This window comes from Melanostigma gelatinosum, assembly GCF_949748355.1.
Source record: "Melanostigma gelatinosum genome assembly, chromosome: 17".
Taxonomy (NCBI): domain Eukaryota; kingdom Metazoa; phylum Chordata; class Actinopteri; order Perciformes; family Zoarcidae; genus Melanostigma; species Melanostigma gelatinosum.
In genome coordinates, this window is record NC_136650.1 from 18,599,308 (window position 1) to 18,621,704 (window position 22,397).

Sequence of the window (22,397 nt, forward strand, 5' to 3'; positions counted from 1 at the left end):
GCGAATCGTCTCGCGCAGACAAAGCGACCAATCAGATGGCGGCTTTTCAAAATCGCCGGTACCTCGACCAATAGGAAACGTCAATATTTAGAGGCCCATGGGGCTTTTTTTCCCAACGCAAGATGGCGGCAAAAACTCCGAGCTTCATCATCAGACTAACTAAACGTAACGAACACATTGCCATAGACTACAAAAAATATCTTTATTATCCTGTACCACCATATATTTCCTAACATTCGGCCCTTTCCACCACACTCACACTCACTTAAACTGGCATAACACGGTGTAAAGATGCCATAGCCAAATATTAAATGACATTCACCAACATTAATGAGCACAAAGCAGGAGAACTGGCGCAAACTAAGCTGACAAGCCGGGTTTGCTGTGTGGAATGTCTCAATTTATCACAAATTAAAGACATTCACAATGGCTTATTATGTTTAAAACCCTTTACATGTATATTTTAGACTTCATGTTGCAGAAGGTTATTTGGCCTTCAGTCAAAAATAATGTTTAAAATATGTGACAACATCTGTACTCTGTGATAGGTACAGAATTCATGTCTTTATTAGGCCATGCATATTCAATCATCCTTGAGGTCTGACACACATTTAAATATTGCACTGATTTGTCATCATACAAAAACTATCATCCAGAAATCTTTGCGCTGAACTCGCCAGAGCGGTCGACACTGAAAAAGACAAACGACTGTTAAGCATCTTCCAAATAGATGAGGATTTCAAAGGAGGACTCCTCCGTCTCCTTCAAGCTTCGTCTGAAGAGCTGGGAGTGCTGCCATGACGTCTCCTCCTCGCCACCACTGAGCGCCGCTACAACCATGAACTCTGAGGAGCCGGAGAGACTCTGGAACGTCTGCGTCTTCCCGTCTACGGGGGTTCAAACACGGGAGAGGAAATCATTAGGAAGGATCGCGTCGCACGTTGTATTCAATCAGAATATCTATTACATAACCATACCTCCGGAGAACTCTGTGGTACTCTGGCCCGCCTGCAAGTGCCAGCAGACTTTCCCAGAGTGGAAGGTCTGACTACTGGCCATGATCGACACCGACTTTATCTTCATTCCCGCCGGAGAAAAGTCAAACTTCCAGCTAATTTTCCCCACAGAGGAGCCTTCTGTTCGAGCGATGTACACCTGAAGAAAGAAATACAATCTGGTCACGTTCAAAATAACATCAAAACAGCAGCATCATCATCAGAGTGCTTGTTTTGGTGCTGGTGGGTCGACTGGTCTGTGACAAACAGAAGGTGCCTCCTCTAAACGTAACCTCCCTCTCTTGTCTCGGCGTGGTTCTCACACGCTCTGATTAAATCAAACAATGACTACAACTTCTCTGAAAACGCAAATGTGACCTATTAGCATTCTAACGGGTCAAACAGGGCGAGCATCATTAAAGACTCCACCACCAACACAGGCTTTTCACACCTCTGTCCCGCTATTATTATACATTTATAATCAAAGATTGATGAAGTGTTTACATTATAAGTTTTCACTCCCCAATAGCATTAAGAACGTGTCCTATCCAGAGCCATAGAATACTAAAACCCATGAGTTTGTTAGTCAGACGATAATAAATGTACCATCTGCCAGTCATCTTCCACCTTCCTGAAGACAGACTCCTTCCTCCACACACACTGATCCCAGCTCTGAAGGACCTCAGAGTTGTTGGACACTCGACAGTACTGGTCTTTAGTGGCACTGTAGCGCACATGCAGCAACCGGTCGCTCTTCTCTTTCTCAGTAGGAGTGAACACATAACCTGTAGCCTGAGAAAACACACACACACACACACACACAGATCATGTTGCCGATGAGAAGAGGCTGATTAAAATACATATAAAGACATGAATCATTAGACACATAATGCGGAGTGGAGTAAGCGCAATTATAACACCATATATAACAAACTGTACCTGTGTGGAGGTCCCTGCATCAGCCTTTCTGGTCTCCCCCCGTGCTATCCTCCAGGCCAGAGCGCCAGAGTTGCGTCCGCCCAGCTCTCCTTGTTTTGGTTTTTTGGGGGAAATAAACTCCACCAGCTCGACAAGCAGCCTCTCTGTCAGCTCCTTCTTCCTGTCTGGGCTTAAGGTCTGCTGCCTCTTCAGTAACAGAGCAGATGGAAAGTGCTTTACTTACTTATCAGGCTCAACGCGACAATCAGTCTTACAAGTGGAGTTTAAAAGGGTCAAGCTTTACCGAGACATTAAGTCCAGTAATGGTGTGCAGCAGCCAGGCCTCCTGAACTCTGGTCCTTCTCGACAGAACCTCTGGATGTTTGCAGGAATACCTCCACGTCACATCAACCACCTGCATCACAAACACATGCAGAAGTATGAACGGTCTGATCCCGCTGGAAGAGTGTTCAGGCCTAAACTACAGTAAACAGTGCACAGCTCTTTGCTTACTGGCCCAAAGGGAGTGCTAAGCATTACAGGTGAAAATAAACTACCACATAAAATAAAATAAATAAGATCAAAAGACAACGTTTTCATTCACACCGAGCATCAGAACAGCCGCAGTGTTTTATATCCAGACTCAAAACAATCCATGAAAGAAAACACAATCATACAGGAATTCTGCAATTACCATCTGTATGACATATAATCATAATAAAACATTGTTGGCTATGATCATTTCATGTAATTCATTGAATGTAAATAAATCATTACTTTGGACATTTGTTAACTAACCCCCAGAAATAAGACCAAAATCTAAAGTGAAAATAAAACTGGATTGACACCACTTTAGATTTTAACGACTGATTAGTACCAACAGTTGTAGTCGAAGCAGGAATATGCATTTGTCCATTTGTCTGACCTGGTCCTTGGAGAAAGCCAGAACGTAGGCCAGTTTCTTCCCCCAGCCAACCTCGTACAGCAGAGGATTATCACAGCCGTTCTCACACGAGTCACAGTGCAGCCAGCGACGCTGTGAGACCGAGTAGATCTCTGTCCACACATGGTCTGAAACATCACAGAGAACCAAACTCATGTCAATGAGCCGCTCATACACTTCCTGAATTGTTCTGACATCAGAGCGCATAACAAAGTACATTTTGTGATGTAGTAAAAATGTGACGACATGTTCCTAATAGATGAAACTCAAGTGTGCAATACAATTAGTATTAAATATCTTAAATATCTTAAATTTGTACTATTTTAATGGTAAAATATTTAAAATAATTGGTTTCAGTGTTTCACAGAATCTATTCTTGAAGGCAGAGCAAGCTCATTCTAGACCTTGTGCACACGTCACCTATTGGTCTCCATTTAGCTCGTAAACTGGCTATTTCCAATATTGATGAATCAGTTGATTACTTTTAGAGCAACAGTTCAACCTAAAGATATCCAGTTCACTATCAGTAAAGACCAAGGAAAATCTTTGAGTCACATCTGTCAGTCTCGTACGTACCTGTGCTGTCCCAGATATATCTGGCCTCAAAGCCAAGGGCTCTGCAGCACAGAGTGAAACAGTTGGCCCACTCCCCACAGCGCCCCCTCCTGGTTTCAAGAAGCTTCTCAGGGTTGTTGTACCTGGTATTAACAACAGAGAGAAAACAAGCAATCATAGCATTCATTGTTCGCCATATGTTTTGTGGTCAAGTTCATTCATACTCTTCATAACTATTTGCAGGAAAAATGTTCCACACCAGTTTAAAAACAAAATAAAAGCAGTAAAAACCTGCCTACCTCTTTTTGCAACTTAATCCGAATTTGAATATTACTTCAAAAGATGATCCTTAATTCCTTTACGGGAGAAGTAAGAACTAATCATACACAGACCTGGGGAATCTGGTGGAGAGCTGGCAGCTCTGACAGTAGTGGTTCTCCACTCGCTGGGCTCCCCAGTGGATGTCATCGGGGGTGGGACTGAGGGCCGTGGTGTTCTGGGTCTTGCCTTTGCATTGGCTGCAGGGCAGGCAGTCCACCCAGGAGAAGAAGTCCTGTTTGAACCATCTGAGCAACTCCAGCACCAGGAAGTCTTCCATTCCAAGTTTACATTCTGCACATAGGAAAGCAAATCAGAGGGTTTGAATCACTCTTCAATGCACATCTTTATCTGGATACAGTACAATCCACATATAAAGCTGATTCTTTTGAGTGACTAAGGGGACTTCACCTGGATCCGCCTCTTTCGCCTCTTTCAGCTTGTGTTCAGCAGCAGAGGCCAGCTGCTGGTGAGGGATGTGGCTCCTGGCTTTCTGCTGCAGCTCAAGGTTTTCATAAAGCATCACGTGTTGGAAGTTTGACTGGAGGGTCAGAAAAAAGCTCATACTGTTCTCCTGACAAGACAAAAAAAACATCCAGATTACACAACTGCAACAAGCTACACCCAAATATCCTAAAATAATAAAACAGTATTAATATTAAAGAGTGCCAATGCATTAAGAAGTTACATTGAAGTTCCCCAATTTAAAACCCAAAATCTTGTTTATTTAATGATAATCACTGTAACCACCGATGAGCATATTTGAAGCGGAAATACCAATTTCAACATAAAAAATGGAGAATATTCCAACCACGTTAATGAAGATCATATTATTTTTGCAGTGTCTTCAGGCTCCCTGTGACTCTGCTACAGTAATATTACAGCGTAACACTTCAGATATGTTCAATCACAGTTTCTGCCATTTAAACCGAGGAAGAGCACATCTTTACCAAGGATGAAGGCTGCGATGGAGGTGGTGTAACTGGCTGGCTGGAGACAGCAGCGGAGCTCTCTGGTGCTGAGGATGAGGGTGAGACTGAGGTGGAGGCCAAGGGTGCAACAGTCTGAGCAGTAGGTTGGACAGGCTGTCCTCCACGCTGTCTCTGATCCCTCTCTGCTGCTATGGAGTCCCTGATGAGCTTCAGCTGTTCCACGGATGCAGAATTGGGGAGCACCAGGTGTGTTTCAGCCTGAAAATGAGGTGCAAGAGGTCATAAAATTGACTCACAGTTGGGCAAATGAGAGACGAACAAATAGACCATAGGCAATGAAGCAAGTGGTACAACGTATTTAACTCATTACAGCAGCCACCTGGCAGTTACTTAATTAATTACCTCCTCAAATCCCATCTCAAAAAGGCATTCCACCGCACCTTTGATGGGCAACAGCTTGGTGAAGAATGTGGGGTTGCCTATGCGGATCGACCTGTACTTTTCCTCATTGGGATACCTGTTGGTAGATGACATATGAGGAAGTACAGCTGTTCTCGAGGCCTTTCAGAAAATATAGTTTGTTCCTCTCAGGCAGAAATAGACATATAACGTTATACAAACCAATGAGGTATGTGTTCATGAATGAGGACACACAAATCATGAAATTGGTCTCACTAGATTCACTTGTGTTGTTTATTGTACAAGTAACGTTACAGCTAAGTTAGCTCTACCGGCGGTTGACACGATATTAACAAATCTTACTTCATTTGTAATGCACAGAAAGCCAACACATCACATCTGTTGTATTGCGTTGCTAAGTTCACAAACCTTACCTTAAAATGTTATCCGCGTATGTGAGTAACAACTTCGCAACGTCTAGAAAGACTTCGTTTGGATTTTCACCCAATGCCGTCACTGCTGGTGACAAAGCCATACTGGTATTTCCTGAACAAACTTAAAAAGTCCTTTCCCTTTCGAGTATCAGGGCTAGCCTTAAAGCTAAAGTAGCAATTTTGGCTAGTAGATATTTTGGGTCCTGTTTTTAGCTGACCCATCAGCGCCTGAATACGTGTTTGCAGCTTCAAATACTGTAAATAACGTTTATTTTATTTTACCATAATTGTGTGTAATTGTGTTTCATAACATATCATCTGTTTTCATGCTATATTGGTTTGATTATATTTAAAAATGTGATATTTAAATGTTAAACGAATCCGGCGTTCAAAGTTGCTACCTAAGAATCGCTACGGAGTGTTTCAAAGATATATTTTTTCACTTTACGACTGCAATAAGAATTGACAGTTAACTTTGAAGCGGTAATCGGCCGGGTAAGTAACAAACTTAAGTCCAGTTGCGTCTGTAAGCACGTTTAAACTTTGATTTTGTACATTTATTCTTCTGTTATTAAGAGGGGGATTCACCAAAGCTGCAAGCAAGCTGTGTGAAACTTGACAGATACAGCAGCATGTCTGCTCTATCACTATCCTGTTGGACTAAACTCCAGCTGAGGCCACATAACATGGGGGCACTTCTTCAAAAGACCGTCTGTGTTTGTCCAAACCAAGACTCCAGACGCTGCAGCTCCGGAAAGCAGAAGAGGAGGGTTGTCATAACTGGCATAGGGTTAGTGTGTCCTCTGGGCACAGGGACTGCCCTCACCTGGGACCGCCTCATCAAAGGCCAGAGTGGGATTGTTGCCCTTCACTCAGAGGAGTACAGGTCTGTTCCCTGTAGAGTGGCGGCACTGGTGCCCAGAGGAAATGACCACGGAGAGTTTAAGGACGAGATGTTTGCCTCTCGTGGGGAGATCAGCAGCATGTCTCCCGCCACTGTGATGGCCCTCGGAGCTGCTCGGTTGGCCCTGGAGGACTCAGGATGGCACCCCAAAACCCCAGAGGAACAAGTCAACACTGGGGTGGCGGTTGGCATGGGCATGGTGTCATTGGATGAAATCGCTCGCACCGCCGTCGCCTTCCAAGAAAAGGGCTACAAAAAAGTCAGTCCCTTCTTCGTGCCTCGCATCCTTGTCAACATGGCTGCCGGACACATAAGTATCAGACACAAACTGAAGGGTCCCAACCATGCAGTGTCCACAGCGTGTGCCACAGGTGCACACGCTATAGGTGATGCCGCCAGGTTCATTGCCCACGGGGATGCAGATGCTATGGTCACGGGGGGAACAGAGTCCTGTGTGGGGCCTGTGTCAGTAGCCGGCTTTGCCAGGGCACGCGCCCTCGCCACCAAATGGAATGACGACCCCACGCGGGCGTCAAGGCCCTTTCACCCAGAGCGAGAGGGCTTTGTGATGGGCGAAGGAGCGGCGGTGCTCCTCCTGGAGGAGCTGGACCACGCGGTGAAGAGAGGAGCCAGGATCTATGCAGAGATCTTGGGTTATGGACTCTCTGGCGATGCCAGCCACATCACCGCACCCACTGCGGATGGAGATGGCGCTTTCAGGTGACTCTTTTTAGTTTGTTTTGTTTGTTCAAGCACGCAAGAGACAACCTTTTGTGCTTGCATTTAATATTCTCAAATATGTCATGCCACAAAACTAGTGTCACTTATTTAAGCAGTGGTTCGCAGCCTGGGGATCGGGGTCCTTGATAACTCAAAGGGTCACACAAGATGATTAACAGAATAGGAATGCAGTCATGCATGTTTACTTTTTTCACTTTTTCCTCCAATACTTGTTGCTTTGCTGCTGATTTTCTTTTGTCATTTAAGTTTTTGTTCATTATGTGTAACATCGTACAAATGTGTTTTGTATTGGACACCGTGCAATTTCAAGGAGGGAAAAAGACAGAAAAAAACACCACAGTGGACAGCTATTAAAATATAAACAACCCTGGCAATCAAACATAGTACCCCAAGAGATGTTGCACTCCAACACCAGATTTGGCTAGTTATACATGGGACATTATCATAAAACCACATTTTCAAAAGCAGTAGTCTGTATGTGGGCTTTTCCAATGACGTAGAATAAACCTGGCTGTAACAATAAATCCTGTTCAGTTGGGTGGTGTTTCGTTTTGGTTTGTCACTACAAGAGATGCCTTTCACATTACACACAGTCATTTCATTCATAGTTTCAACTTTGTCCACTGTCTTTACAGATGCATGTCTGCAGCCCTCAGAGACGCCGGGGTCTCACCGGCAGACGTGACGTACGTGAACGCTCATGCCACGTCGACACCTTTGGGCGATGCGGCCGAAAACGCCGCCATCAAGAGGCTCTTCCAGCGAAGAGTTGACAACCTGGCCGTCTCCTCCACCAAGGGAGCCACCGGACATCTGCTCGGGGCCGCGGGGGCCCTGGAGGCGGCGTTCACCGCTTTGGCCTGCTACCACGGGGTCCTGCCCCCGACCCTCAACCTGGACCGGACTGAGCCGGAGTTCGACCTGAACTACGTCCCCCGCACGGCGCAGCCATGGCGCGTTCAGGGCCGGCGGGTCGCCCTCACAAACTCATTTGGATTTGGCGGCACCAACGCCTCACTGTGTCTCACCAGCATCTGATGACACAAGTCTTTATTGTGTATTCTTTAAAACTGGTATCATAGACTTTCACTGATGGAATATCTATCTGTAGAATTGATAATAACTACGAGTTGATTGTGTGTTCTTATGAACTGATTTAAGGAAAATGACATTTAAATGTTTTTACATGAAAATGTTCAAATTAAAAATTGTGAGTAAACTGTGTATGGATCTGGCTCGTGTGTTTCTCTGCTCCACAATATTATTGTCAATATTTGCAGGCTTGTGACTGGAAGGATCAATCTGGGTGTAGAAAACAACCAACCCACCCTTGTTTCTCACTCATTACCACTACCGAGGTGCCGTGGAGCTGCTCAGTGGCAAACGGATTTACAGATTAAGGTGTGGATTATATATTATCAAAGGAACAGTAAAAAATGCTCGGTATAATTTCCTAAATCCACAGGTGACACTTCCTCTGTCTGACCAACTGTCTAAAAATATTTATTTTCAATTGTATAAAGCAAAGCAGAAAATCTTGAACTTATCTTTCATTATTTTTTGCTCGTAGATACTTTTATAATTATTTGATATTCAAAATAGAAATAGTTGCTTATTTATTTTCTGGTCAGCAACTACTCCAATAATTGTTTTACAACCACAAAAACCGCAAAAAAGGTTGAGAACCACTTGTTTAATATCTTCAACTATATGTTGTATTTTATAAAATATATGTTTGTTTTATGTAGAATCTTAATCTGAAAAGTAATTAGTAATAGCTAGCAAAGAAATGTGTAGTCAAAAGTGCATTATTTCCCAGTGAAATGCAGTGGAGTTGAAGTAGCCTATAAAAAAAGTACCTCAAAATTGCCCTTATTTCCCGATACCTTTGTTAAATGAGCGTTTCACCATTGGACCTGGAATATAGACTGAGCTCAACAGTCTATATTCTGAAACAGACGTTCTCTTTGTTCCAGCAGGTGGCGTTGGTTCACAGCGAGTCATGCGTGTTGCTTTCATGCACATTTCCAAAACACTTACACACTTGAGTGCAACAGAAAGATAAACACCACATTTACAAGCAGCACAAACTGACTTGAGGTCTTCCTCTGAGATCCCTTAGAGCTTTTCCAAGTGCTCTGAAGAGAAGCAGCAAGAGAGACTCAGAAAGCTTTTAGATCCATTAGTTAGAGTAGATTGAGAGGAAATCATCCAATAAGAGGTTGATATGAATAATCATATTAGGAAGATAAGATATGATAATTGCCTCTTGTTTGCTTCCTATATCCAAGCTGTGTTTTCTTTAACACAGGAAACCAGACGCCTCAAAGCTTGGACAATGTATTGCAATTATGAAATAAGTGGTGCTGTAGGTGTGTGCAACCGACTTTAATAACATCCTAATGGAGGCCAATCTAACAGGAGTGCCTTTTGTGATCATGTATGGAGGCACTTTCAAAACCAAGACCTCTTACTCTGTGTTGTTGTCCTTTGGATTCTGCCTTTTATTTCATTCACAGCTTGTGAAAACTTGTGAAAACAGCAAGGGATGACCCGAGCAGAGGGTAAAAGAGGATAAATAGTGCCGTTATATCAGGGTGGAATGAAAGAAATCAAAAGGACAGGACAGGTTAACACTGACATCGTTAGTGTCTGGCATCCTATAGGTGAAACATATAATGTCTGTGAAGGGTGGTGATTGTTGAGACTATATGTGTGTTTACATTTTCCATGACGATTTTGGGCGCTGTGAGAGTGATTTAAGTCGTAAAATTAAAGACAAATCTCACATTTTATGTATTTAATTTAATTATTTTGAACATGTAACAAGTAAAAACTAACATAACAAATAAAAAGAATGTTAAACATGTAGCAAACTCTTAATATACAAATAATAATAAAAAATATAGAAAACAACGTAAATATATAGTACATGTGCAAAATGCTCCTACTTCCTCAAGCAATTAACTTACTATTCATTTCACAATTCATAAACAATGATCCCAATTAGATTATGCATATACCCAAATATGTTCATCCTACCAACCCTTCCTCATCCCTAAACCACTGAGAGTATGAGAGAAAATGGTTTTCGGATATTGGCAGACATTAAACAAGACTAAAGCTTCATTCGTGGCTCCAGACGGTGTCCATTACACACCACACAAGACCATTTCATTGTTCTCGCAGTGTTGCAGGAATAAATTGACATTTTAAAACTAAATTGTAATAAGCCTTGAAGAGGCCGTGGCAATTTCTGTGAAATCACATTGGTAAAGACACACAAAATCACTACAAAAAGGGGAAAAACAACCTCAAAGACGCACTACACAACAACAAAAACAGGCGAAACAACTTTAAAGTCTGTGTGTCTTGCTCCTATATGTAGGAGAGGTGATGGGGTCTTTCGCATGTCTGTGCAAAGGGGCTCATTGTCTCATAATCCACCCATGATTCTGTCAGTTGCTATTACTTATTCCCAAAGTTAGAAATAGGTTATAATTATAATGAATCAAAGTAACGCAAACTTGGCCCTTACCCACTTATATATTAAATATACCTTCAATTTGCTCACACTGTCTCTCTGTTTTGATGCCTATATAAGTAGTGCATGACGTTTCACACTGAAACCTTCACCTCCTGATCTGTCTGTGGCAAGCTTGGATATTTTGCTCTGCATTTCACCTGATGAGTAATTGTACTGTCCCGACTGAATTTAGTAGCATGATGTAAAGCCGGACCCAGATGATGAATCACTGTACTGGGGAATGTCGTTCCAGACCCATTTTTAGAGATTACGTTGTATTAGCTCCTCTGGATGTCACATCCAGCTAATGAATAAATCAATTATTCATCCATTTTTTAATTTGAAATAATCTGACATAGATGAATGAGTTGCAACAAAGCTTCTTTTTTTTTGTTCGCGTAAGAAAGGAAAGCCCGGCATCTTCATGGGGAATATTTTGGCCTCGGGTCTCGTACATCACTCTCTGTCCAGCTCTGGTTTCTTACCCTGATGCACTGTGCGTGAGTCGGTGTTATTCAGCAGTTTGTGACTCTGCATCATTGCAGCGAGAGCTAACATGCTCCATTGATTTGTTACATTATGGAATCAATTATAACCACTGTACCGTTACATGCACGAGGTTTTCAACCTTTAAATAATAGTGAATGGACATTTATGCCAAAAAATATCACAGCATGACACGCACAGACTGGAGGATGATGTGCAGCAGCACTGCATGATGATGATGATGATGCATGTTTCCTCCCCTGCCCTGTGTACTCTGAGAGAGCTAAGTGTACCCATTCCACTAAACTCCATATCAATAGTGCCGAAGCTGGGCAGGAACTATTGATTCCTGATGCTGCAATGATGACTTTATTTCTATTCCTTCTTCTTCTTCTCTTCTTTTTTTTACATCCCTGCCTCCTAATTAAGGAGACATCCAAGCTGAATTGTGATCGCCATGGCAACAGAGTCAGCATGCATTCCCTTTGATATCACCCTGTCCCACATGGAGCACAGCTTATCACCAGGTTCTAAAATTAGGTGTCTCGCTCTCTCTCGCTCTCTCTCGCTCTCTCTCGCTCTCTCTCGCTCTCTCTCTCTCGCTCTCTCGCTCTCTCTCTCTCGCTCTCTCGCTCTCTCTCTCTCGCTCTCTCTCTCTCGCTCTCTCTCTCGCTCTCTCGCTCTCTCTCTCTCTCTCTCTCTCTCTCGCTCTCTCTCTCTCGCTCTCTCTCTCTCTCTCTCTCTCTCTCTCGCTCTCTCTCTCTCTCTCTCTCACTCACTGGAAGGCCTTCATTCCTCTGCTGTGGTGATGATGCAGATCCACTGTTTTGGCCTTTTGTTCAGTTGTGGAATGCTTTTATTGACTTTGTCACATGAATCTCTTTGTACATGAAGTACCTTAGACAAGGATTGTTGCACAAACAAACAGTATTTAACACAAACTACATGCCTTGCATTGAACATTTTAAATATATATAATAAATGTATAAAAAATGTAATAAATAAACAATCCTCAATCCCTCGCCGATGCATTTTTAATCGATGGAACTCTTTATTGAGGTCATGTTTGCCATGGCTCCTAATTTGAAGTGTCACACGATCAGGGGGTTTGCCGTCTGTCAGTCATTTTGAAGGAGACAGGTTCTCTCATGTCTGTCTATTTTAGTTTCAACACAGTATGCAAATGAATTGTAACTTTGCTAAAATAATAATACTCTTTTTTTCATATTTATATTTCTTTCAGATGACATTGATTACATAGCTGATAGTGTTTTGAGAGGAAATAAAAAAATATATTTCTGACAGTAATTCATTCTTCATCTGTACAGTATTCCTTGAAAATGTGTTGCTCGGACAAGAACAAAATTATGTGACATGAAATTATATATTTTTTCTGTTTACTTATGCTTCAGGGTTTTAAAAATGAAGCGCACACCAGTGTAACTGTTGACAATGAGTCAGGAGTTGAGGGTCACACCCCTGAACGGTTGGGAACTATGTTTCCGTTGATTCATTACCAGCCTCCTGTTACTTCACACTGCTGCTGACCTTTCCCCAAAGAATCAAACACGTCTCGTCCCGGTGAAATCTCACGTCGATTCTGGTTTCTTCGAATGTAAACGGTCTCACTGAACGTTAGACCAAGAACCGGCACTGCGTTGCACAGATAGAAGGAGCATTTGTGTGTTCATGATATTGGTGAGAGGATGAAATATGATCCAAGAAGGCCCATTTGACGAATAATGCTGTAGTCGTTCCCGAGTGTCACTTCACTAAAAGAGTGGGTCAGTGCATACGGGAGAGGTCAAGTATGGTGCCACACATGTCTTTGTTGAATGTTGTTGCATCAGCTTCTCATGTCGCTCTCATACTATCTGTCTTCTCTTTAGCTCTTGTTTTAAATGAATTGCTGGTAGTGGAGAAGTGATTGCTGATTGACACGAGTACGATATAATTAACCAGCTTCTTTCAAATGCTAATGATCTCTTCACAAAGCTGTAGTGATAACTGACTCCACGCCTGTAATTATCACTTTGTTTTTTATTCAAACCCATCTACAAACTTTCTCTCTGGTTAATGTAACGCACTTCACCAAAGGCATCAATGTGAATTCACATTCATTACAAATACTATGGAAGATCACAGCGACTGCCATTCCTCCAGCTCTCAGGTTTTGTGTGAAAAGTCAGATTTTACATTCACACTGTGGTGTCAATGAAATGAATAAAGAAAGCATATTGACAAAGCTGTGTTCTTTTGCAATTTATTTCTGCTTTTATAAATTAACAGTAAAAATCACATATCTGCGTCCCTCTAAACACTTGAAATCATAAACATGTGAAAGCATATGTGGAAGGCTCGTTTTTTTATGATAACAAGGTGAAAACAACAGAAGGTAGCTTCAGTGTAAAGGGAACACAGAGCTGGAAGAAAACCAGACACTCTCTTTGGTGTAGTACTTGAGATTGGTCTTGGTCTCGGTCCTACTTTTTGAAGGCCTCGTCTCGAAAATCCATTGCATTGTCTCAGGCAAACAGGACTCTGGATTCACTAACTTCACTGACTTTCCTGTGAGTGATTTATTTGTTAACATCATAACTGTCATTGCTCATAATTTAAAATTCCCACACATAAAATTCCCCTCTGCAATGCCTTCTGACTATTTGTCAAGACATTTTACATGATAAACGGCGAAATAGAAAGTCAAAATAGAGTCAGCTCATTGTTTAACTGTTCAGCCCGCAACTTTGTTTTGGTTCCCAGCTGCTATCAGTAAATACTGTTTGGTTCATTTGATTTCACGCCTCAAACAAACTGAACCACAGTCCGCTTGGAAGTAGACCGACACCCTCACTTTTCAGGCAGTCTCGATTCAGTTGTTTGGGCCGCACCAGGGTGTGATTGACAGCTTTCACACCAGCCCAAACGAACCGGACTAAGCGGGCAAACGGAGCTGGGTTTGTTCTAACAGCACCGAAGCCCTGAACCCTCACACACTTTAAACGTCTCATGTGACATCGCCGTCGGTGTCTAAGTGCAGCAGGGTGTGAGGGCTGCAATGCTGAAAATGCTGTGTGAGGAGCGGGACAGCACTTTGTGAAATCACTTCACTCGAAGAGACGCCTTTCTGTGAAAAGTAAAGTGTGAGGCTGATATTTCAGACCAGTTTAATGAACTGCAGTATTTGTTGTTTTCTCTCTGTTTCTAAGCATCAGAACCAGGAGTACATTTACATATTTAGAAATCACCATCATGTCATCATAAGAAAAGTAAGTGCACATGGTCCTTGTTCGTATGTTAATAAATAAAAGGATTATCATCGGGCACAAAAAGTCTTTGAGGCACTTACACAAACCGACCTACAGAAGACACATGAGGGGAACACATGAGGGGAACACATGAGGGGAACACATGAGGGGAACACATGAGGGGAACACATGAGGGGAACACATGAGGGGAACACATGAGGGGAACACATGAGGGGAACACATGAGGGGAACACATGAGGGGAACACATGAGGGGAACACATGGTGGCGGCCAAACCATTTCAGCTGATGAGGGGCGGACAAAACTAAGACACTAGGGTGACAGTTTGTTACTAACTCAATATTAACGAAGCAGAAAACAAACTAAACACTGAACTGAACTTAAAGCAAAACAAACTTAAATACACACAAAGCAAAGAGATCCCCCCCCCCCCCCCCCCCCCCCATATCCCCACTTTCTGTGGCAGGTCTTCGGTATTCTCCACAGGCCAGTTGTAGGCACTTAACACTCAGTGCATTTCCATGCACTTAAAGGTGACCTCCACCCAATTTGACACATCAAGTGATGTTTCCAGCAGGTGTTAGGGAGTACATATGTGGGGGGGGGGAAGTAGTTTTAAGTCTTTTGTGTCTCCAGAGGGAGCGATGTGAAGTCTGATAAATGTCCTCCAGTCACTTGAGTCAGCATCAGTTGGGTCTGAAGACTACAGGTCTGACAATTAAAGTGACAGCTCACCCCAAACTTAAAATAATACGTATTTTGCTTGATATCTTTGATAATCCGCAGACCTTGTGAGCCGTTTCATGTAGGAACAATGGTTGAGAGAAAAATAGTTCTAACATGAAACCGCTCAAAACACAAGAGATCGTAGTCGAAATGAGACCTCCTAATTAAATAAAGAGTACAATAAACATGAGAGTGCAGTGCACTGTGTAAGGATCTTTCATCCATCGGCCCACTGTTACTTTCCCTTTCTGCAGTCTTTCTTTATCTAGCCGAGGAAATCAAGTTCCTCGACATGCGTTCCAGAAGCAAGGCTGCCCAGCGTGCGCTTCATGACCACCTGGATTACATACGATTCAATTTTGTGGGATATGTACGAATTGCAGGCATTATCTTTCCTCGGCATAGCTACGAATAACCAGCCTGTCGAGTTACATTTGTGGCAGAGGGAGGTGCTGCATAGCTTTACACTGAACGAGCAAACGACAGCTCACGCTGCATGCGTTTCGTCAGGCTCTGTGATCAATACTTTGGTGACTAGTTTGACGTGTGTTCGGCATCAGTTTGGGCCTCGGTGACAGCTCCATGCAGCTGCTTATTACCTTTAATGGAAAATGCATCACGTTATTACGCTCAAAGCTTTTCAGAGAGAAAACATAATCAATCAGGTGTGCAGAGTCTCTTTTCATAATCTTGTACGAGCAATCAATAATGCCTATTAAATCTGTAATGAGTTTGTTTTGCGTGCTTTTAATGGTAATCGATAATGTTGGACACAGTTCGTTTCTCTCCACCTGTAGAGATACCTTCGTGGTTTGTCTTGATTAGCATTAATGCTACTAGCGGCCGTTTCAGACTGGACTGTCAAGTGCATTGGGAGCAAGCCACAGCTGACAAGAGAGGTAAAAAAAAACGCAAGGGCAAGCGCCACAAACCTTCAGACATTATCTTGACTGGTTTCCAGCAAGTTGCTACATTTCGTGCTTCATTTAAAAAAATAGCAACCTCCAGTGATGTGTCTGTGACATGCAGGTCATATATTGCTTTTGCAGTGACAAGTAAGTCTTCCGTGTACACAACATTTCTTTTGCTGTTCATCTTAAAACTGAACAGGACCATCTTGCATCACCAAGATGACAGAATCAATAGCTGCATACCTTCTCCGACCTTCTCCCTCAGAAAGCAGAGCCTCGCTGTTGAAATGTATACAAAAAGATGTTTCGAGAGATTCTGCAGCCGGTAAAACAGCTTTGACGTCCCAAACTAAAAAGCCTTTTGGCTTTGAGGAGTCAAATAATTGCATCTCATTCATTCTTTCCTTGCAAATTGTACGCACCCAACACAGTTTTTTTTTTCCATTAAAGTGGCAATCATCATCCCAATGACATTCACATGCGCTTTCTACAAGCTATAATCATGTTTGGTGATTATCAGTCATTATAAAGCCCCCGATGTACTATAATTAGCCAATTGAAATGTGTTGGTTCTGTACTGCATTCTGCCGTAGTCCTCGCAATTATCTTCCAACAGAGAATATTCTGCTGTGCACAATTACAGTCAAGGACTGCAGCAATCTCTTTGCATAATCTGATGAGTCTCTCCATCCTGGTTCGAAAAAAAACAAAAAGGTCATCAGAGAAGCCCCCATTGTTGCACTCCACATTCTTATCAAACAAAGTACGTGTAAATGACGGTATCAAAAGGTTCATTTGGGACAGCTTGGTATAATTAACATGAAATGAAAGCGACTCATTCATTCATACATTGTTGTTACTGTCTCACTTTTATTCAGGGTTATTAGCTGTTCACACTTTTCACCATCTGCTGCTGCAGCACTGAAAACTTCAGCTCTGCTAGTATTTTGTGGCATAAACAACACAACACTTTCCCACCAAATGTGATCTATTGTTAGAGGGGGGGATACAATTTGTGAATTCAACACCAGTATTTATATATTTTCATGTTCAGCAACAATACAACAATACAAATACTAATAATGTGTATGCTTCTCACTGGTTTTAACAGACGGCATCTCTTCCCCCCCCAATCCTGGCTTCTCTTCATTGGCTCCCTGTTCGTTTTAGAATTGATTTTTAATATTTTACTGATCACTTTATAAAGCACGTATGGGTCTCGCCCCAAATTGGAACTGGCTGTTCCAAAGTCAGGCTCAAAACTAAAGGTGACCGTGCGTTTGCCATCAGGACCCCTCGGCTTTGGAACGACCTGCCTGAGGAGATCACTTCCTAAAACCTATTTCTACAGACTGGCTTTTATGTGATGTCGTCGCTTTACTGCTTTATTTTTATTTGTAGATTTTACGAAATTATTTTATTTTATTTATTCATTATTTTATTTTTATTGTATCAACTGATTTTTCCATTTCATCTTGTCGTGTTTTATCCGGGTATAACTCTTACCTTAGTTGCTTTGTTGGGCCTCATTGTTGAGCTTTCTGTTGTTGTTGTTATTGTCTTGCTTTTGCTGCTCTGTCTGTCAAAGCACTTTGTAAACTCTGTTTTTAAAGGTGCTACATAAATAAAGTTATTATGACTTAAAGGAAGAGTTTGATTTGGTTTGTGTGTGCATGTTTTCTGAACATTTCTGAACGAACATTTTTTTAACCATACGGTTTCTTGATTCAACTTTGTTTGAGTGAAAATACCAATTGCTTCAAATGATCAGGTGTTCCTTTGTATCACAAAGAAAGACAGGGTTGCCAGATCCTCAGGTTAGTTGTCCGACATGTCTCACTCTTACAGGAAACACACAAACCTGGCAACTCTGCTAAACCTCACTGGTGACAAGATACTTTATGTCAAAAGAGATACTTTATGTCAAAAGAGATACTTTATGTCAAAAGAGATACTTTATGTCAAAAGAGATACTTTATGTCAAAAGAGATACTTTATGTCAAAAGAGATACTTTATGTCAACAGCACCTTTTTATACCGTCCTTACCCAAATCTACAGCTGTGGTGTCCAGCATCACACAATGTATAATCAGTGTAAAGGCTGGTGGAGGCTTGTATGTGTCTCAAAATGATTTACACATAGTTTAACACTATTACACAGCTTCAAAAGTAATCAATCTCTGTCTTACAGAAACAGGTGGTAGCTAGAGTATTTTATGTCATTTGTCAGATTAATGTTTGAACCATAACATGAAGGTAAAGCAAAGGTAAAGATTGCCATCTGTTCGTCACAGCTGTGGATTCTCTCACACGTGTATATTCGTCCTTCACTCGGGGACTACACCCATTTGTCTTGCCACTAAAGAACACATGGTAAAACACGACAAACCGACCACACAATAAGCTCTCCTCATGAGCGCCGTCGCTCTGGAAACGCGGCCTAATTTTCTGCTGTAGATCGTGAGAGTCTGTATCGGCTAATAGCTTTTGCGTGACGCGCTCTGTCCGGGAAATCACCGAGAAACTTCTTCTGTGTGGATCCCTCGACTGACAGATCGCAGTGAGTAGCGGGCTGGACGAGGGATGGACGAGAGGCCTCCGCCATCGGCTCTTTTTTCGTACACACAGAGGGACAAGGTCTCATGAGATGATGGAGGATCGTTGAATGACGTCCGTCTTGCTGCAGCTACTCTCTCCCTGGTTGTGAACTATCGTCTTCTACGCAGGTTTGGTGACAAGGTCGTCAGCGTTCATTAAAATGGCCTTTTGATAGTGTTGATATTCATGAGACAGGGTGAACCTGTTGGAGCGGCACCATTGTAGGGTGGACCTTTGGGCCGCCTCCTTCGGGCTGTCAGGACTTCAACAGATGGGAGCATTTCTCAAAACACTGAGCCACAAACCTATATCACCAAAAACGTGTCTTCAATCAATGCAATGCAAAGGCCTGTCACTTATTCATTCACATTACTCAAACAACCACCGTAATCTAGAAGGCCTGTAGTCGCCATTGATCACAAAACCATTCGGTACATCTGTGCACTGCAGGGAGCAGCCAAACTGACAAGCCATGTCTCATAACTTCACCAGTATCTTACGAGACAGAACATCTTGACATCTACACAAAAAAAATCGACTAATTAGTTACAACTGAGAAAATAGAAAAGCTAGGCAAGCATATCTTTATAATCAAGGCTTTTCTTTTCTGCTATGAATAAACTTTATGTTTATGAGTGTGAGGATTTTGCAGCCTTCTGTCACAACAAAATAATGACAATTAGGGCCATTATCTACTGTACCGTAATTAAAGAGCGTAGAAGGCATGAACGCCCCGGCATCGTCGTTTGTGTTTACTTCGCTCCACTCCACTCTTTGCCTGATATCGTGGGTGTTACCCGAGGGTTGTGCTGGAGGAAAGCGCATGCATCCAACAGGAAAAGTCCTCTGTGGACTGTGAATATGGTGAATATGGCCCTTGATTCAAAATCTTACTGACTGCATCTATAGATGTTCGAAGCTCCAGGATAGTTAGTGGATTATGATGAGTTACGAATATTTGGTCTGCTGTTTGAGCCAGAGGTGTGATGAGAGTAATGAAGTTTTTTTCCATCCTCCACTGATTATCAAAATGAGGTTATTCACCTCAGAAGTCAGGATAAGAAGTCAGAGGGAATACGAATGTGTATTTACATTTCTACGTTGTACTTCATATTTGATCTCATCAGATGGTTTCACATATCATCTCACCGTGTGTCACTGTATCAGAAAAGGAGGTAACAAAGTAATATGAGCGTGAGAGTTGTTAAAAGATGTAAAAAAAAGACTTTTCTCCATTTTTTGATTATCCGTTCGCCAGGAATCTTGCGAGAAAAACAGTAAAAAGTCTTCAATAATTTAAGGCTCCAATTAGGTCCATATTCTCTTGCTACGTCCCTTAATTTATACAGTGAACTTCATCATTATTGATAATCTTCAGTCACTGGGCCTCAGTGGAAACCTCTTTCATTTTGTTGTATACCTGTTGTTTCAGAAGCTTTTGAAATTGTAGACAAAGATAATAATTTAAATCCCAAAGTATCCTGTACTGGCTAAGGGCAGCTAGTAGAATTACAAAGCAAAGGAGTCGCCTCGTAGTAACGAACTCACAAAGAATAATCGACTGTGCTCTCATCATTAGCATTTCCAGCAGCAGCAGCAGCAGCAGGCAGCTGTTTTCAACAACAACAAAAACTCTGACAAACCCATCGTGTGGAAGCTGTCCAGCACCAAACAGCTTGAGGACAAAATTAAAAACCAGCTGGTAAATAAGTTCCTGGATGCCAAAGAACAAACTATAATATACATTTTTGCTACGTGCCTGTCACAAATAGTTAACAAAAGACAAAAGCACTAATCATTACATATCTATGGATTATACAAAGAAGGCCAACTCACTTATAAATGCTTTAGAAACAGATGGTCTTAAAAGTCTTCATTTGAGGATCTACTTTGCCAGACAAATCTAATTGTTGACAGGATATTCAACCTATGTTTGTTTATGATGCATGTGATGCTTTTTTCTTTACTGGTCCTGTATAAAGGCAATACATTAGTCCATGAATATGAGATTACAGATAATTACAACCCCTCCTCGGCATTGTGGAGGTTTTGGTTCATGGCTTTTTGCCAGTTACACCTACAGTCTATGGGTTACACTCGTTGTCTTTTTTTGATCCATTTTACATTACATTACAGTCATTTAGCAGACGCTTTTATCCAAAGCGACTTACAATTCAGATTCTATCACATTTCTACACCGTAGGCACAACTACAGGAGCAATTTTGGGGTTAACAAAAGGACACATCGACATGTGACTAGAGCCGGAGCCGGAGATTGAACCGCAAACCCTCTGATTGAAAGAAGGCCCTGTTATCCACTTCGCCACAGTCGCCCATATACCTCACAGTTCATTTTGTTTGTACGCCCCCTGGCGTTTCGGAGAACAATGCAGCGCGCAGCACATTGAGTAAAAAGGCCTCTTGTTCATGCTTGGAGCTCTCGCGCCTGTAGTTGAACTGTCTCTTGGCAAACACCCGGGTTCAGTGACTGTGTCTGTCCTGGAGTCTGTCTTCACAGTGCGGTTACCAGGTGTGCCTTGTGCCTACAAAGACCAAAACCTGTGTTCACCGTCAATACGGACACCCTGGACACCCTGGACACCCACGCTATAGCTGATGATGCTGCACAGAAGCGCTGTGATTGGATGCATACTTAAACTAGAATAAACAGACTCAAATAAATGTATTGTTTTGCATATAAAACAGGCACAAATGGTCTCATTTCTCCCTTTTTACAGTTTTAATTGCCGGATTCAGCGCAACCTTTGTCGTCTCTCTGCTGCAGTTTCATGCAATTATCATCCATAATGTGCATTGAATCTTCAAACATAAATGTTAAGGCTTGCTTCTAAATTTAGACTGAAAAGTTTCACCCAGAAGTCTTTTATAGTTTTTCCTTGCAGATGAAAATGTGACCTACACATCCGACTGTATTTCAGTGCTGCGAAGTGTTAATGAACTGTAAATGACAGTAAGGGTTTTCCTCATTCTTTCACGCTGAAGTTCAGCCGAGGATGAATGTGGGAGTCTTCCCAGAAGGGCAAGAAGAGAAGATCAGAGGGTGAAATGGTTGGATCATCATGTCCTCTTCATATTTAATTGCTGTATGAAGGCAGGCCATTTTTAGCCCTTTTATCTGGAGGGCAGGTCTAGCTGGAGTGCTTGTCCTCAATCTACCGGGGTGTCAGTGTTGCATTACACTTGCCATCATTCAACAAGTCTTGTCTTTGTACTATATATATTAAGAGGCAGCAAATCACAGATGTTTTTTTGTTTGCGTTAGTGTAGTTGTCTTTGGCTTTTATTGAACCAAAGACCCTCCATTTCTAACCATTACATCATGCAGAGTCAAATGCCAAAATTAATGCAATATCTTTATTGTTGTTGTCCACATTTGAGACAAATACACCAGCTTCAATTCAGTGACATAATATGAATAATATTTAAAGTCTAAAGCTCCACTGACAACCCCATAGCTGCTGCAATATTCATTCCACACCATGTTACACAAGTGTGGAACAGAATGTAAAATATAAAGATGAACTTCAGTTTCTTTCACACAGCATTACTCGTAGTTCACCTACAAATGTAAAAAGTGTCCTAAGGGTGGCACTAAAGTAGGCCAATGGGGTCTTTAAAGGATAATTAAAGCCGTCAACATTTATCATTTGTACGTATTAGGAGCAGCCGAGCGGGAAAAACGTTTCATGTCAGGCTCCTTGTTGCAACAAGTATCAGCAAAC

The 22,397-nt window shown here is 42.1% G+C and overlaps 2 protein-coding genes across 2 annotated transcripts; one reads left to right on the top strand and one right to left on the bottom strand.

Moving 5' to 3' along the window:
• Window positions 1-255: 255 nt before the first annotated feature.
• On the bottom strand, window positions 256-5,634 carry ngly1 (N-glycanase 1). The gene is made up of 12 exons (XM_079288348.1): window positions 5,495-5,634; window positions 5,064-5,178; window positions 4,680-4,919; window positions 4,141-4,303; window positions 3,804-4,023; window positions 3,433-3,554; window positions 2,839-2,984; window positions 2,218-2,328; window positions 1,935-2,120; window positions 1,602-1,787; window positions 978-1,155; window positions 256-887 (listed from the first exon to the last, which is right to left on the bottom strand). The coding sequence occupies exons 1-12, from the start codon at window positions 5,593-5,595 to the stop codon at window positions 712-714; spliced, it is 1,944 nt and encodes a 647-aa protein (XP_079144474.1). The 5' UTR covers window positions 5,596-5,634; the 3' UTR covers window positions 256-711.
• A 282-nt stretch (window positions 5,635-5,916) lies between these two features.
• Window positions 5,917-8,339, top strand: oxsm (3-oxoacyl-ACP synthase, mitochondrial). The gene is made up of 3 exons (XM_079287522.1): window positions 5,917-5,989; window positions 6,071-7,118; window positions 7,775-8,339. The coding sequence occupies exons 2-3, from the start codon at window positions 6,127-6,129 to the stop codon at window positions 8,175-8,177; spliced, it is 1,395 nt and encodes a 464-aa protein (XP_079143648.1). The 5' UTR covers window positions 5,917-5,989; window positions 6,071-6,126; the 3' UTR covers window positions 8,178-8,339.
• The last annotated feature ends 14,058 nt before the right edge of the window (window positions 8,340-22,397 follow it).

Bases quoted from the DNA above. Each gene is read 5' to 3' on its own strand.
- ngly1 (XM_079288348.1), bottom strand. From the start codon at position 5,595: ATGGCTTTGTCACCAGCAGTGACGGCATTGGGTGAAAATCCAAACGAA. The intron at 4,024-4,140 runs GTGAAGTCCCCT...TCCTATGTGCAG, and splicing joins GGCGAAAGAGGCGGATCCAG to AATGTAAACTTGGAATGGAA. The intron at 2,329-2,838 runs GTCAGACAAATG...TTTGTGATGCAG, and splicing joins TGGCTTTCTCCAAGGACCAG to GTGGTTGATGTGACGTGGAG.
- oxsm (XM_079287522.1), top strand. From the start codon at position 6,127: ATGTCTGCTCTATCACTATCCTGTTGGACTAAACTCCAGCTGAGGCCA. The intron at 7,119-7,774 runs GTGACTCTTTTT...CTGTCTTTACAG, and splicing joins GATGGAGATGGCGCTTTCAG to ATGCATGTCTGCAGCCCTCA.